General features: G+C 36.5%; 2 protein-coding genes across 6 annotated transcripts in view; one reads left to right on the top strand and one right to left on the bottom strand.

The window, feature by feature from the left end:
- Positions 1-11057, top strand: part of MSL2 (MSL complex subunit 2) — a 31604-nt gene extending 20547 nt beyond the window's left edge. Inside the window, exon 2 of the mRNA XM_061167651.1 lies at positions 7152-11057. Within this exon, the coding sequence (XP_061023634.1) occupies positions 7152-8743 (1592 nt within the window). The 3' untranslated portion in view covers positions 8744-11057. The remainder of the gene's footprint in view (positions 1-7151) is intronic.
- Positions 11058-12002: 945 nt separating this feature from the next.
- The window catches only part of PPP2R3A (protein phosphatase 2 regulatory subunit B''alpha), a 220264-nt gene continuing 215724 nt past the window's right edge, over positions 12003-16542 (bottom strand). For all 5 annotated transcript variants that reach the window (XM_061167648.1, XM_061167647.1, XM_061167649.1 and 2 more), the window contains one exon: positions 12003-14585. In XM_061167648.1, coding sequence (XP_061023631.1) covers positions 14459-14585 — 127 coding nt within the window. In that variant the 3' untranslated portion in view covers positions 12003-14458. The remainder of the gene's footprint in view (positions 14586-16542) is intronic.

Raw genomic sequence — 16542 nt, 5'->3', positions numbered from 1 at the left:
CTTTTTTTTTTAAACTCAAAATCCATCAGATTGGGACAGCTAAAATTACTAATTGTAGTGGTTGTCATGTACACACTACTCAGATCCCCACTTTAGGACTGAAGGATTTCATTTTCTTAGTTACTGAGAGTGTTACTGGGGTTGTCAGACCTCCCTGGGAATTGCTGCTGGCTGAAGAGAGAGGCTCACCCATTCCCTTCCTTGGAGTATCTTGCATCCAAAGACCAGTCCATTTAAATACCTGGCTCTCTTGCCAGGACAACCTAGAAGAGCCATCTCAGCTTGAGAGCTGTGGGGTTGGTCTGAGGCCTTTGCTGTGATAGATCCCAGCCTAATTTGTTCTTTTGCCCCTTCCTTCCTTGCCCGATAAACTTTCCACACTCTATGACGTCTCTCCCAAGAGTTTGAGTGTCTAGGAACTTGATTTCCAACACTGATGAACTTTAAAAACTTCGTTTGATTTGTAACAGATTTGTCAACTTTGAAGGATTTAACATCTATCAGTTTTTCATGTTTATGAGAAATATTCAGGTAAATGTTGAGTCACGTAATGTAATGAAAGGATGGAAAAAACTTATTAATTTGTGTGCGTGTGTGTGTTAGTCGCTCAGTTGTGTCTAGCTCTTTGTGACCCCATGGACTGTAGCCTGCCAGGCTCCTCTGTTTGTAGAATTCTCCAGGCAAAAATACTGGAGTGGGTTGCCGTTCCCTTTCCAGAGGATCTTCCCGATCCAGGGATTGAACCCGGCATTGCAGGCAGATTCTTTACCATCTGAACCACCAGAATGGGATGGAACAAAAAGGACAGTAACTTTTACAGTATGATACACTTTTACTAATGGTATTCCAAAGTGAATGAATTCCCACTGGCTTTGTTCAGACTTGGTATCACTTATGAATTTAGAAGAGTTTGCCATGACTAATCATATCTTTGCATGCTTATGCTAAGGAGTTGTGCCTATTCCTTGTACAGAGAAACGGGCAAGCTGATTTGAGACCTAGTTATATAGTTTGCTTATTTATTTTGGTGCTGTGGGCCTTTTTCTCAAACTTAGGCTGCTTTGTTATTCTTGATGTTGGCAGTGGTTCTTGGCAGAGGTAGGGCATGGCAAAAAATCTTAGCTTTGGTATGTTAATACTGCAAAAGTAGTGATTTGAATGATCTATGTTAAATCTGTTTAAAAGAAGAAACATTTTATGACTATACCCCAAAAGCCATAAATATGTTTACTGAGAAAATACAACTTCTGAAATTTTTTTTTTAATGCCAGAATTAAAGCCCTCTTCTAGGTTTTTTAAAATTTTTCCCTTAAGGTAAACCTAAATTTGGTTTACATTTTATTTATTACATTTATTTAAATAGTTAATTTTGTTAGGTGTGGTAATAACATTCTGATTACTTAAGAAAATGTACTTTGTAGTGATTTATGCTGATATATAGAGATGAGACTTGCTGAAATTTGCTTTGAAATACTTAAATATCAGAAAATGTAGATGAACCAAATGTGGCATAATCTAGGTAATTATTGAATCTGTATGATAGGTATTTGAAGGCTTAATTTTACTACTCTCTGCTTTTGAAATTACTATAATAAAGAGTTTCACAAGAGCATTAAAAAATTCTGGTATTGAATATCTTAGTAAATTACTTGCCAACAGTTACGTATTCTCAGAAATTCCCAGAATGGCTATTATGATAATCTAAAACTAAATCTTAAGTCTCAAATTACAAGTATCTTATTTGGGGATGGGAAAAGTTAAGGAGAGGGAGAGTTAAAAAGGAACTAGTAACTTTCATTACTGTGAGGAGTAAAAATGAAATTTAATCTTTATTATTTTTAGGGTCAATTTAGCATCATTTAGTATTAGGGCACATGATATCAAATTCATTTGGTTAAAGCCAACTTGCATTATGTAAAGGAAGGTAATTCCTGTGATATATCGCTGATTATGAATTCAGGTCAGTGCAGTGAGAAAACCTTTTGTCAGTTACCAGTTTTTAAGGTCTGAAGATGTGTTTTTTTGAGCAAGTCTTTTTGTGCATGAGTATGAAACTGGATGTAAGCTAAGCAAGTTAAACCTCTTCCCAAATACGTCCTAGTTTTTATGGTATGGTCTATCAGTAAGTGACACACTTCCTCTTGATGCAGATTGCCTCTCCATTTTACTTTCTAAGGCAAGATGTATTTTTACCAGGTAAAAAGTGTTATTTGATATTTCTTAATTTTGCAGGGAGGAGTTTCCTTAGGGACATATAGTAAGTATATGGTTAACATTTGGTTCTAGGAAAGCCTTTGAACTTTTTCTTCCTTCCTTGTATCATTGGAGCTGCCTTCCTCATGAAGAGTAAAGAGAACCCTCTGGGAAGCTTTTGAGTATTAGGATACTTAACTGAGTGCATGAAACAAGTTTGCTGATAGGCATCTTCAATAGTAGTTAAAATTTCAAATATCTTTGTTGAGGAATGGTTGGGCAATCCAATAGGTAATATGAGTCTACATGGCCGAAGTTCTTAGGAACTCGGTGGTGGTAGAATTATGAATTAATAAGTGATAGTTTTTGTGTTTTCTAGCCCGTTTTCAGTTCTCAGGATTAGGCATAGTCTAAAACCTCATCAAAGAACACAAAAGATGTGTAGGGGGTAAGACCTTTAAAGGTGCTGGCTAGCTCATGATTAACATGACTGCTGAAAAGAAAATCAGTGATGGAATGAGGGCAAGAGGTAATCTTTACTTTTCACTTAGCTTGTACAACTTGCAAATCGTTGTTGAGTTGCTAAGTCGTGTACGACTCTTGCGACCTCCTAGAAGCCTGCAGGCTTCTCTGTCCATGGGATTTTTCAGGCAGGAGTACTGAAGTGGGTTGCCATTTCCTTCTCCAGCAGATCATTCCAACCCAGGGATTGAACCTGCATCTCCTGCATTAGCAGGTGGATTCTTTACCTCTGACCCACCAGAGGAGCCCTTAAAATGATATTCAAATTATGTCATTCTTCCTTTATTACTTATATTATTCCTATAAAATGAAACTTCTCATCTATGATTTGGTTATTTAGTGGTTTAGCTCATATATAGGTAAGTCAGAATAAATACTTGCTTCTTGCTGTTTGTTGTTGCTGTTGTTTTAGTCCCCTTCTCCAGGGGATCTTCTCGATGCAGGGATCGAACTTGAGTCTTCTGCAAGTCTCCTGTATTGCCGGTGGATTCTTGTACTGCAGAGCTGCTGGGAAAGCTCTTGCTCTTTATTTACTAGTTTCCAAACTCAGTGAGCAGGTTCACTAGCATCCTGAAACTGATTTTCTCCCTTTTTAAAAAAATGAACTCTAGAGATTTGAACTTTCTTAGGTGTGCATTTATATTCCATTGCATTTATGCATGCTCAGATTTTCTCATCTTTGGTCTCTGGAAGTCTCTTCAGGGTTTCTCCTGAGTCTCTTTAAACATTATCCTGATCTTTGATAGTTTACTTGTGAAATTTCTAGCACAAGGTAATCAAAATTTATCTCTTTTAACTTATGTCACAGATTTAGAATCCACCATTTGCCCTGATCCCTTTAAACAGGAAATTGTTTTTTCAGCATTATTAACTGAGTTCATTGCTGCTGTGGTTGGTTCCCGTTTCCATGCCTTTTCAGTGTATAGTGCTAGGAAATATGTATGTCTGACATAAAAACTTAAGTTCATATTGATAAATCCAATTGAAATTCAGGACTACTGAAATTTTAATTTTAACTTTCATATCATAACATTTTCCTTCTTCTTACTTAAAAAATCAGGATTTTCAAGGATTTCAATGTTTACTTTATCCCTCAATTAGACACTATCACTTTATGGTAACTATCAGCACTATCAGCAACAAATATAATTTCTGAAAACAAAACAAGGATATAAGGACTAGAGTCAATTTTCTATTTTAAAGTTTAATATTTGAAATAGTTAAATGGTTAAACCATCAATTTGGTAAATTACAGTTACTTGTTTTGCTTTTGATTGGTAGGAGTTTCCTTTACATTTATATAATTATGTAAAATATTTACATGGCTTGCAAGTTAAAAGTTACAAAACAGTTTAAGCCCAGAATAGACTAGTGCTATCCCAGGTCATTTCACTTTGTTCAGTCTCCCCTTCTCAAGAGGGTAACATATTTTATTTTTTAGCTTTATGCTTTATCCTTTTTAAAGTATGTACACATCTCTCTCTCTATTCATATTTTCTGTACCCTTCCTTAGATTAAGTCAAGGGTACCTTAAAGGATTCCTGCATTGGATGGAAAGCAGGTTGGACTCTGTAACTACAGAGGCCTTGCCTTAAGGTGTTTTTATTTTTTTAAGTGCTGTGCAGCCATCACCACGAAATGATGTTAGAACATTTTAATCACCCCAAAAGTTCCATTGAGCCTACTTAAAATTACCCCTTGCTCCTGCCCCTAGACCTGGGCAACCACTATTTCTGCTTTTCTGTCATTTTTAGACATTTTATATAATTGTTGTGCTTAGTCGCTCAGTCATGTCTGACTCTTTGCAACCCTTTGGACTGTAGCCCGCCAGGCTCCTCTGTCTGTGGGGTTTTCCAGGCAAGAATACTGGAGGGGGTTGCCATTTCCTTCTCCAGGGGAGTCTTCGTGACCCAGGGATCGAAGCAGCATCTCTTGTGTCTCCTGCATTGCAGGCAGATTCTTTACCCTCTCAGCCATCAGGGAAGCCATTATATAAGTGGGATAATACAACAATGTATGCTTTTGCATCCGCCTTCTTTCACTTAACGTAATGTTTCTGAAGTTCATCATGATGTGGCATGTACCAGTAGTTCTCATAATTGCTGAACATTATTCTTTTGTATGAATACACCACATTTTGTTTATTCACTAGTTGATGGACATTTGGATTGTTTTTGTCTGTTATGAAGAATGGCTTTATTGATAGCTCAGTTGGTGAAAAATCTGCCTGCGATGCCAGACACCCCAGTTTGATTCCTGGGTTGGGAATATCCCCAGGAGAAGGGATAGGCTACCCACTCCAGTATTCTTGGGCTTCCCTTGTGGCTTAGCTGGTAAAGAATCTGCCTGCAGTGCTGGAGACCTGGGTTCGGTCCTATTCACAAACATCTTTTTATATGGATGTATGTCATTTGTTTTTGAGTAGGCGCCTAGGAGTAGAACTGCTGGTTTGTATGGTGAATGTATGTTTAACTTTTAAAGAAACTACCATACTGTTTCCTGGTGTGATTTATCATTTTATATTCTTACCAGTGATATAGAAGGGTTCTGATTTCTCCACATTTTGGTCAACTCTTGATATTATCTGTCACTTTGAGTTTATCCATACTCGTAGGTATATAGCAGTATGCCATAGTTTTACTTAATAACTATATTTGGCATATTTTCATATGCTTATTAAATATCCATGTTTTACTTAGTGAGATGTTTATTCAGATTTTGTTTGATTTTTGAATTGTCTTTTTATTGATTTATATGACGTTTTTAAAATATGTTATAAGCTCTTTATCAGATGTATGGTTTGCGAATATTTTTTTCTCATCAATCTGTGGATTATCTTCTTGTTTTCTCAATGATGATTTCTGAAGCACAAGTTTTTTTATTTTCTGAATATGTTTCACAGTTTTTTTTCTTTTTGTGCATTTGATGACACACCTGACACTACCTAACCCAAAGTCACAGTTTTTTCCCCTGCATTTTCTTCTGCTTCTGACTTTCAGCTTAAATTTATGTCTGTGATCTACTTTCAAGTTAGTGTTGGTGTATGTTGTATACTAAGTGGAGTGAATCCTCTTCCATTTTAGCAGCTTCCTGTTCTCACAGGGTGAACACCGATGGCTCTGGGTGGTTGGGGAGCCCCAGAGCAGAACCCCACAGATCCACTGGCCTCACCTGAGGTTCAGCGGGTTTTCACACATAATGCTTCTCAGATGGCTTTATGTCTTTGGTTGTGAAAATGATTCTTTGTCAAAAATTTTCAGGTTTATAGTTGCTTTTAAGGGAGGGGGTTTGCTGATTTCATCATCTGTAACCAGAAGTACCTTCTATATCAATCTTAAATTATGTAATGTTTATGAGAAGACAAGTGCTGCTTTGAGTTCATTATTATTTGTCCTGAATTGGAAACCAGTGAACAGTTGTTTCTTTGGGGAGTAAGGGTAGAGATAGGGACTATATCTAGTTGTTTTCCCCTTTCTGATTCATTTTGTATAGGTCATTTATAATTTGGGAGTTATATCAAGTTGGGCAATCACTTTCACTTTTATGTTGCTGTACTTGGGATACTTGACCATGGTCATTTTCTATTCTGACAGAAAAATTTGAGCCCAATATTAAATTCTTTTATTTTTTTAAGCTACATTTAAATGTAGTTCTTTTTGTTGTCATTGTATTTTGATTTTCTGTAAAAGGATTTAGTAGTATTTCCTTTTTTTTAAATAAATGAATATAGTTCTATTTCATCATAACTATATTTTGGTCATCTCTTTTCTAGTTTATGATTAGTATATACAGTAAAATGGTTTATAGTTACACTTTTTTCGTGAAGATGCTTTTGTACTGATGATTAATGAATACCCTCAAACAATGTCTGATGAGGCAAGGACTAACTTTTTTTTTCTGGGCCTTGTTTATCTACCCACAAGGCCTCAAAAAATTTCCAGGAAATAGTTGGCCTGACATACCTAACTGAATCTTTTGTATGAAACAAAACATTCAGTTTAAGGAAGAGAAACAAGTAAGAATAGGGATTAACTCTTGCTCTTATCTTTTTCCCAGTGTCTAGACAATTGTTGCATTAGGTTAAGGTCCCAAGGGTTATAAGCCTAGTTTGTACTTTTAGTGACTGATCTCCACCTCTTTATAGCCTTTGGAGAAGAGTAAGAAAGTGAACCAGAATATACTGTTTTGGGGGAGAAACAGACAGAGGAAGATTGTTTGAGATAAAGAAATGGGGAATATAGCATGGAAATGAAGTGAGCTATTGAGTATTTTTCTGTTTCCTGTAAGATGCATTTTTTGTATCCTGTTTTGTTATCTGGTCTGGTGAGTTTAATCCATCTTAATTTTAATTAGATTACTTATAATCTCAATTTCAGTATATGAAATTATAAATTTATTTTACTAAAATTTTTGCTTTCCTCCTTTTTCCCTCTTAGGACATTTGCTACAAGATCCTATTGCACCCACCAACTCAACCTGCCAACACTATGTCTGCAAAAGTTGTAAAGGCAAGAAAATGATGATGAAACCTTCATGTAGCTGGTGCAAAGACTATGAGCAGTTTGAGGAAAACAAGCAGTTAAGCATCCTAGTGAACTGCTACAAAAAACTATGTGAATATATAACACAGACTGCATTGGCACGGGATATAATAGAAGCAGTCGACTGTTCTTCTGATATTTTGGCTTTGCTTAATGATGGATCCTTGTTTTGTGAGGAGACGGAAAAACCCTCAGATTCATCCTTTACTTTGTGTTTGACACATTCCCCCTTACCTTCAACCTCAGAACCCACAACTGATCCTCAAGCTAGTTTATCTCCAATATCTGAAAGCACCCTCAGCATTGCTATTGGCAGTTCTGTTATCAATGGTTTGCCTACTTACAATGGGCTTTCAATAGATAGATTTGGTATAAATATTCCTTCACCTGAACATTCAAATACGATTGATGTATGTAACACTGTTGACATAAAAACTGAGGATCTGTCTGACAGTTTGCCACCTGTCTGTGACACCGTAGCCTCTGACTTATGTTCCACAGGCATTGATATTTGCAGTTTCAGTGAAGATATAAAACCTGGTGACTCTCTGTTACTGAGTGTTGAGGAAGTACTCCGCAGCTTAGAAACTGTTTCAAACACAGAAGTTTGTTGCCCTAATTTGCAGCCCAACTTGGAAGCCACTGTATCCAATGGACCGTTTCTGCAGCTTTCTTCCCAGTCTCTTAGCCATAATGTTTTTATGTCCACCAGTCCTGCACTTCATGGATTATCATGTACAGCTGCAACTCCGAAGGTAGCAAAGCTGAATAGAAAACGATCCAGGTCAGAAAGCGACAGTGAGAAAGTTCAACCACTTCCAATTTCTACCATTATCCGAGGCCCAACATTGGGGGCATCTGCTCCTGTGACAGTGAAACGGGAGAGCAAAATTTCTCTTCAGCCTATAGCAACTGTTCCCAATGGAGGCACAACACCCAAAATCAGCAAAACTGTGCTTTTATCTACTAAAAGCATGAAAAAGAGTCATGAACATGGATCCAAGAAATCTCACTCTAAAACCAAGCCAGGTATTCTTAAAAAAGACAAAACAGTAAAGGAAAAGATTCCCAGTCATCATTTTATGCCAGGAAGTCCTACCAAGACTGTGTATAAAAAGCCCCAGGAAAAGAAAGGGTGTAAATGTGGGCGTGCTACTCAAAATCCAAGTGTTCTTACATGCCGCGGCCAACGCTGCCCTTGCTACTCTAACCGCAAAGCCTGCTTAGATTGTATATGTCGTGGCTGCCAAAACTCCTATATGGCCAATGGGGAGAAGAAGCTGGAGGCATTTGCTGTGCCAGAAAAGGCTTTGGAGCAGACCAGGCTCACTTTGGGCATTAATGTGACTAGCATTGCTGTGCGTAATGCTAGTACCAGCACCAGTGTAATTAATGTCACAGGGTCCCCAGTAACGACGTTTTTAGCTGCCAGTACACATGATGATAAAAGTTTGGATGAAGCTATAGACATGAGATTCGACTGTTAAATCAGTGGGTCTTTAAACCTACCTCTGGTAGGAAAATAGCTACAGTTTTACGGCAGCTATGGTTTTGTTGGTTTAACTTGCCGGAGCTCCTGCATATAGATCACTTGTATCAAGTGTTTTCATTGCTAAGTTATATGTGTTAGTGTCGGGGAAATAGTTTGCAGATAATGGAGGAGTAACCCTACAACTATATGTCCTTAGTTCTTACAGAACCTCATAGTTTGAGAACAAATGCTGATGCAACTGATTTATACAAAATGAACTTTGGCAAGGAAAATAACATTAACCTCATTGTTTATGGTCATGCTTTGTGCATAATCAAAGTTTATGATTAAATGTAAGGAAGTGGTATCTAGTCAGTCCATAAAGATTGTGCTCATATTTTATGGAAAAGTAGCCATTAGTTTGTTCAGGAGACTCAGTGCTACCTTCAGATGCCATTGATGTTTCTCCTGTTGAAAAGCTGATGTGTCCAGCTCAACCTTTGTACTGACATAATACCATTTCTGATCATGAAAATTGGCTACTGGTGTATGTAGCAGTTTTTAAATCAGCAGTATTATGAAAGAAAATTTGCCCCTCATTAGAATGTTGAAAAAATCTGTCTTTTAAAAGTGAACAAACTGAAATTCTGTCAGACTGTGTGGATGTTTAGCTGTTCATGCCACAAAACTCTTCTGAGTTGAATCCCATTTTTAGTTAAGTCTGACTTATTTCTAGGGGAAAAACTCTTAAATCTTTCCTTCACTTTGAGCAATGTTCTGATTAGATAAATGAAGTGGAGAAGAGTAGTTTTATTCTGAAGGTAATTGAATTTAGACTATACTATGTGACAGAATTTAAAAAAATTATACAAATGTTTTATTTAGAAATTGGGATTTACTTAAAATAATTTTGGAATAATGCTCCAAAACTTACTCAGATTTATGCGTTATGCCTATTGCCATTGGCCACTTCAAAGTGATTTTTTGTTTCCTCTGATAGTTTGCCGCAGACTTTATTTTGAAGATACTTTTTCCATTTTTTAAAATTTTTAAATAGGGTGCTATTCGTTGTGGAAACTTCTTTATAGAGGCCTAATAAAAATGCCTTTTTATGAAGCCTGTGCATTTAGGTAGGTTTGAAGCTAGTTGGATTTTCTTTAGAATACTCTTTTGCATGTAAAGCACAAACTATGTTTCAGTTTAAATACTTGTCTTTCCTGTAATTTTTATGGGGGAGATAAGTGAGTCACAAACATTCTGTTGAAGGGAAATCTAGTCAGTTGCTTGAAAGAGCACACACAGCCCAAATAAAACAAGGACTGACTAGGTTGTAAAGAAATGACCTTATGATTTAAAAGAAGAGTTGCTGCTTTGACAGTGCTTATTTAAAGAAAAATACTGCTGGAAAATTTTCAGTTTCTACTACGTTCACCATCTTTTCTGAGATCTGACATATGCTGAAGTTATGTTTTGATTTGGCACACAGCATGTTCAATGATGGTTACTCACCTAGTACAAGACATGGAGAAGAAACCTTTGGACACAGAGCAGATGACACCTCCTTCTGTTTTGTAGTGTATCCTGGTGTCATTTTCTGTGAATGTGGTCAGGTAGAGTTGTTTTTGTTGTTGTTGGGCTTTTTTTTTTTTTTTTTTTTTTGTCTCTTTTGGTGGGGTGGGGGTGGGCTAAAGCCATAGGAAGAAAAATGTGATGTATGTGTCCAGTATGTACTATTTTGTTTTTGTTTTGCAAGAAGAGTTGAACTATTTTTGATAACAAGAGTAAATGGTGGAAAATGCTTCTTAGTTGTCTTGTCTTTATTTGCTTTCCAAGTTTTGGAATTTTATTTAATTCCTCTGAGTGTTAGCAGTGTCGTATGAAACATGTATTTGCCTAAAGTTTGTAAAAGTTTTACGTTGGACGGAGATGCCCTGCTATATAAACTTGTAAATCTGTTCTTTATTCACTAATGATCACTGCAAAAATGATTAGAAATAATGAGATTGTACACATGGATGATTAGAATATATTTTGCAAATCTCCCAAACTTTCTTAATATTATGATCTTAAAATTTCTTGAGTACTTTATTGCTTCCCAAGTTTGATAATCTTAGTTTCGTGTTTTTTGATGCATGGGAGGTTGGCAATATAGACACAGTGAAAATCATTAGTATGTGAGGGCCTTGATTGTTATGTAATATTGCCAATGATGAATTCAGGTTGTTTTTAGCACAAGTTTCTCTTTTTTATGCTGGTATTCTCACTGCCACACTTTTGGAAACCTGTATTACACCTTAAATCTATCAATAAATGTTAGTTTTCTAATTCTATGTTGTAGAATACTGAGGAGTTTGGGATAGCATGCTTTGAATGGCCTGTATTATATACATTTGGGGAAGAGTAATTAATTACTGTGCCTTTATTATTATGTTGTTTTTCTTTATATGGTGAATTATTTTTAGGAATGCTGACCAGTGACTAACAATGGATAATTGAGAAATTATTACTGAAGTAACTGGATTTACTTCAACAGGATTTAAAACCACCAAAACAATAACAGCATTTGATATGACTCATCTTCATTTGTTTTTTTTGATTCCTTGTAATTACCATAAATGATCCAATGATCTTTCACCTTAGGCAACAGAAGTTTTACAGCTGACAGTTCTAGAACTAATCTTTTTGATTAGTTTCCTTAGGTCTACACCTCTAAACAGAGATGCAGTACAGTCCTAGGATACAGAATTTCTTCACTGTGTTCTTAGTTTTCTTTTTTTTTTCTTATTTTTTTTCTTCTTTTTTTTTTTTTTTCTCTCTTTTTTTTTCTCTTAGTTTTCTTAAAACGATTAGATGGTGACTAAAGAAAAGTTTCACAACAGATGAAAAATAGAATTTTCCCTGTATTATAGGCAAAAAATATAAAATGTTTTAGAAAATACTAAGTTCACAGTTTAGAATCGGAATCCAAAGTGTGGATGGTATTTTTTCTCCCTCTTTGCTAAAAAAAAATTTAGGTATCCAAATAACAGTTACACATTCTTTAAACAATATATAAGGCTAAATTCTCCTTTGATCTTGTGAACTTCTCATTCCCAAACCCAAATTCCCATCCCCAGAGGAAATGACTTCTTAGTATGAGGTGTTATCTTTCTATATCTTTCTTTATAAAGTTTTCCCAGAGGTTCAAAGAGTTACTTTCTTTGAAACTCAAGCTTGTTTATAATGCTACTCTTTCAAACATAAAAATGAGTTGCAAGTGTCATTAAAACCAAAAGTGTGTATTTGACAACTTTATTTAGTTTTGCAAAAAGGGAAAAACAAAAGTTAAATCATGCAGGCTTCTCCACCCAAACACACCGTAACATTTCCAAAGTTGAGCAAATGACTTCTCTCATTTGATCAGTCTAGAGTTTTAGAAACACTTTGAACAGTACACAATGACATAGATAAGATGCAGGGAAAATACACATAATATCATTAGTTTGATTACCTTGGCAGTTAATGTTAAGCTCTGAAACTTATATCTCATTGACTAGCTTTAAGGTCATACCTTCAATTTAACTTTTATCAAGGAATCTTGGATATTGTAACAACTTGAAATTTCCAGTTGGGCAATAATGATTATATTCTGCATGATCTTTACCAGAAAGTCAAATATATCCTATTTTAGTTCCTCAGAATTCACATTTCTTATATTTAATACTAAGAAGGGAATACAGTGAAACACATTTTTGTTTCTGAAAATGTGCTACTTTGGGTGACCTAAATTAAAAGCACTTAAGTGGAATGATACTGGTAGCTATCCTTTTATAATAATTACAGGCTTTTGAAACCAAATATTGACCAAAATGAAAGCAAGATGACTTCAGTACGGAGAAACAAGGTAAAAAGTACAGCCATGTAGTTAAAAAAAAACAAAATCAAACGTGTATTGGAAAATGAATTTTTGCTGAGCCATAGAAATAGTTTAGATCACAATGGCTAATAAAACCTATAAACCATATCCGGCTTCTAAAAAAATTTACCATTTGAGTATTTTTATCTGAAAAAGATTTGTTTCCTTGTAAAGGCTGGATGGGGTAGATGGTAAATTTTATGTACAAAAAAATGCTTTTAATCCTAATTTCCAGTGTGTTAGATTATTGCATGTAGTATTTCCTAAAAATTTAGTCACTTTTAAGCTTTTATTTCTTTGTGAGCTATTAGGAACTAAGTTTTTTCTGTAGTAGTTAAATTGAATGTCAGTTCTGATCATGAAGGTAAAATAACAGGAAACTGGGAGGATACTGACAAAAGGATTGCTAAATCTATTAATAACTGTACTAGTTGATGGTGCATTTCCTAGATTCTCCTTTTCTCCACTTTTTGCCAATGTTTGATTATTTCAAAAGTTTGGCCTTCACACCAGCAAGGGAACAAATGTGGGGTGGAAAGGGAGCTATTCTGACATTTAGGACTTGTGGTTAAAAAATCCAGGGGAAAACTTAATGACTTTATACAGAGGTGGATATTAAAAAGTTTCTTGGAGGTTTCTATTATACGAGCAGAAATTTCCATCCTTTTTAATAGTTTATTAGTCAGTTTCTAACAGTATTGTGAGATTTGACTGCCTTGTGGTTTGCTGAAAAGTACAGTATTCTGTAATAACCACATCTACTTCTATAGTAAACATGAAGTTGCTTTCTTTTATGGGTAGCATCTCTGTTTTTTCCCATTTTTGTGATAAATACTGAAGTGGATGCAGTATTTTGAATAAGTTATTTTTCAACATGAAGGAATAATGTTGAGATTGAGGCCTTTACTGTTAGCCTAGTCTAATATTCAGTGCTGAATATGTCTAGTAAGAATTTTCATATATAGTTATTTAAGCCTTCAATAGGCTTTCTGATATGAAGTACAGATGGGACACTTAATTTTTAGATTGATTAATCACTCAATAATTTGCTACAAATGTTAGATGAATTAAAAGGAAACTTTTTTTCCTCCCAATTAGGAGTCATAGTCTGTACTTGTCCTCAGTTAAGTTTTTCTTCAGGTTTTATATAAGATCCATGGTCAGGATCGGGGGAGGGTTTAGAGCTTGCTAGCAAGGTTGGAAGGCCCAGTGGTTACAATACCTGAGGATGTAAAGTGACTAGCAGTTTGGCAGGTCATTGTGAAATTACATTAACTAAGTTCAAGATCTTTGAACTCCAGTACACATACAATTAAAAGAAGTCTCTGAGATGTTTTGGCAGTGCGTTTATTACCAGGGCTAATTCAGTTCTGGAGGCCCTGACTGCTTTTTCAAGTTCCAGAATTTCTTGACTCAAGTTTTCTGCAAGTGAAGGTTTCTTCTGGGCTCCATAGGAGCCCTGATGGGCCTCCGGGATACTGGACAACAGAGGCGACTTCTGCTTTTGTGCAGAGAACCGTGCTTGGCACTGTCCCCAAGAGATCCTTGGTACATTCAGGGTGAAGAGTGCTGATTCACAGGAAGCACTGGAAGGTGATGTATGTATCATTTGCTTCTGAGGAAAAGCTCTGTAGGAGGTTTGAGGCAAACTGGAGGAGTCTCCCAAATTGGGTATGTGTATCCAGAGCTATTGCTCAAAAACGTTCAAAAGTTCCTAGTGCAGATACACACTTGCAGAAACAAAGCTTTTAAAATGCAATATGCAAACTAGAGCATCTCTTCACAAATTTTTTTTTTTTTTAAATATGTATCTCCCTTTCATGTAGACATTGGCAGCTATTCTTCATCCACTGACTGAAGCTTTCCGCATTTCTCTGAAAGGCTTGAGGTCACTATTTTATTGCCTTTGTTTCCAATTTCAGAGGGAGAGGGAGGCTCCTCTGTTTCATAATCTTCAAAGGAGCTGAAAGAACAAAAATGAGTTACTGATTATGTTTGGGTAGCAGTCAGTATAGCAAACTAGACTGAAGATCAGCTAGCAAAAGTACCTGGAGTTGCTAAATGGCAGCTATAAATTGAAATACCCCGGAAGAAACCATGCCCTGGAACAGAAAACACATTCTCCCAGTTCCTTCAAGCTCAAGTTCATGTTAGAATATGTTGAAAATGTGCTGAATCAAGCTTTCCCTAGAGGCTTTGATGGGAATGAAAGCATCATGGATTGAGGGTATGAGGTCTGGAAAGTATGAGCTTTTACAGGAATGCTTTCACTGAAGTGGCTTTGATGCAGAGTGGGGAACTTTCTCAACTCTAATTGCTTTATAGTTTCCATGGCTTCTAAGAAATCTGTGTACATAGAGCTGATTAAAGGTTACTCTTGGATTTCGTTTCATTCTTTGCAGAATTCCACAGAGTATTCCCTCTGCTCACCCCTCTTTAGAGTTCCATATCCTCCAGACTATCCCTCCTGGCTACTTCCAGGCATGGATGACAAAATATTTTATCTCCTGGGAATGATGGCTGCTTCACCCATGCAGAAGTTTCTGGATATATAATTGTTTTGTCAAAAAGGTACAATACTGGCTGATGACAATACTACTAGGTTAGGACTACCCAGTAGGTGGCACTTACTCATTGAGGGTAGAGAATGTTACATTTTTATTAAAAAGCATATCTGATGTTTGGAAAACTTTGCTCTGAGTACCAGTTGATGATCCTGTCAGAAATAATTTACAACTGTCATTCTGCAAAAACTCTTCATCCTTAATTTCTGTTTTCACTCTGCCATCTCCTAGAGGCTGCGCTATAACTGGTATATGATGACTAAGGAAGCAATAAGAGTAATTTTGCTTTAATGGAATTGAAGCAGGGTTGATGGAAGATGCTCCATTTCTAGGGGGGGACACTCAAAGAAAAGTTAATTCTAGAAATGCAGCTACTTATTTCCCATCAGACTGGAAGACATTTTCTTCCTCTTTGCGATCTAATTTGCTGAGTGCTCTCTCAATGCAGATCTATGAATGAATTAGTTAAGTCTGAGCTGAGACTATTCAATATTCAATAAATATTTGAGCTTCTGTTACTAAGCATGAGCCAAATGCTAGGTATACGATGGTGAAAAACACTGACCAGCCCCTTCCTCACAGAGCTTGCAGCCTAATGGAGACCATCTGGAATAGTGGTTAAGTGGTTTAGCTTTAGAGCATGGACTTTGGAGTCAGACTCCAAAGTTGAGTTCTAATCTTAGTTTGGTCACTTAATGCTACTTTGGCCATGTAATAACCCCCTGCCATCAGCTTCCTCAACTAATAGTTCCTACCCCATTATATATGGGCTTTCCTGATAGCTCAGTTTGTAAAGAATCTGCCTGCAATGCAGGAGACCCTGGTTCAAGTCTTGCACTGGGAAGATCCGCTGCAGAAAGGATCGACTACCCATTCCAGTATTCTTGGGTTTCCCTTGTGGCTTAGCTGGTAAAGAATCAGCCTGCAATGTGGGAGACCTGGGTTTGATCCCTGGATTGGGAAGACCCCCTGGAGAAAGGCATGGCAAGCCACTCCAGTATTCTGGCCTGGAGAATTTCATGGACTGAATAGTCCATGGGGTTGCAAGGAGTCGGACACGACTGAGTGACTTTCACTTCACCCCATTATAAGGGTTCAGTAGAGATTAGGTGAGAGAGAAGTACTGGGACTTAACGAAGCAGAATGGTGACACCTAACCCTATACTAGGGGACAGGGTTTTGTGTAATTTTTTTTTTTTTTTTAACAAAAGAGTATGTGTGTGTTCCCACTGTAGCCTCATGTAGAAATGGAATTTTTAACAATGGATTTGATTCAAGCTAGTACCTAAATGTATTCCAATGCTTTGTGGGTTGGATGTAGTGGAATGTCACCTGCATTTCTTTTGTACTTTCAAG

The sequence above is a fragment of the Dama dama genome, chromosome 19 (assembly GCF_033118175.1).
Source record: "Dama dama isolate Ldn47 chromosome 19, ASM3311817v1, whole genome shotgun sequence".
NCBI lineage: Eukaryota > Metazoa > Chordata > Mammalia > Artiodactyla > Cervidae > Dama > Dama dama.
Note: the sequence above shows the minus strand (reverse complement) of the source record. Positions and strands in the feature narration are given on the sequence as shown.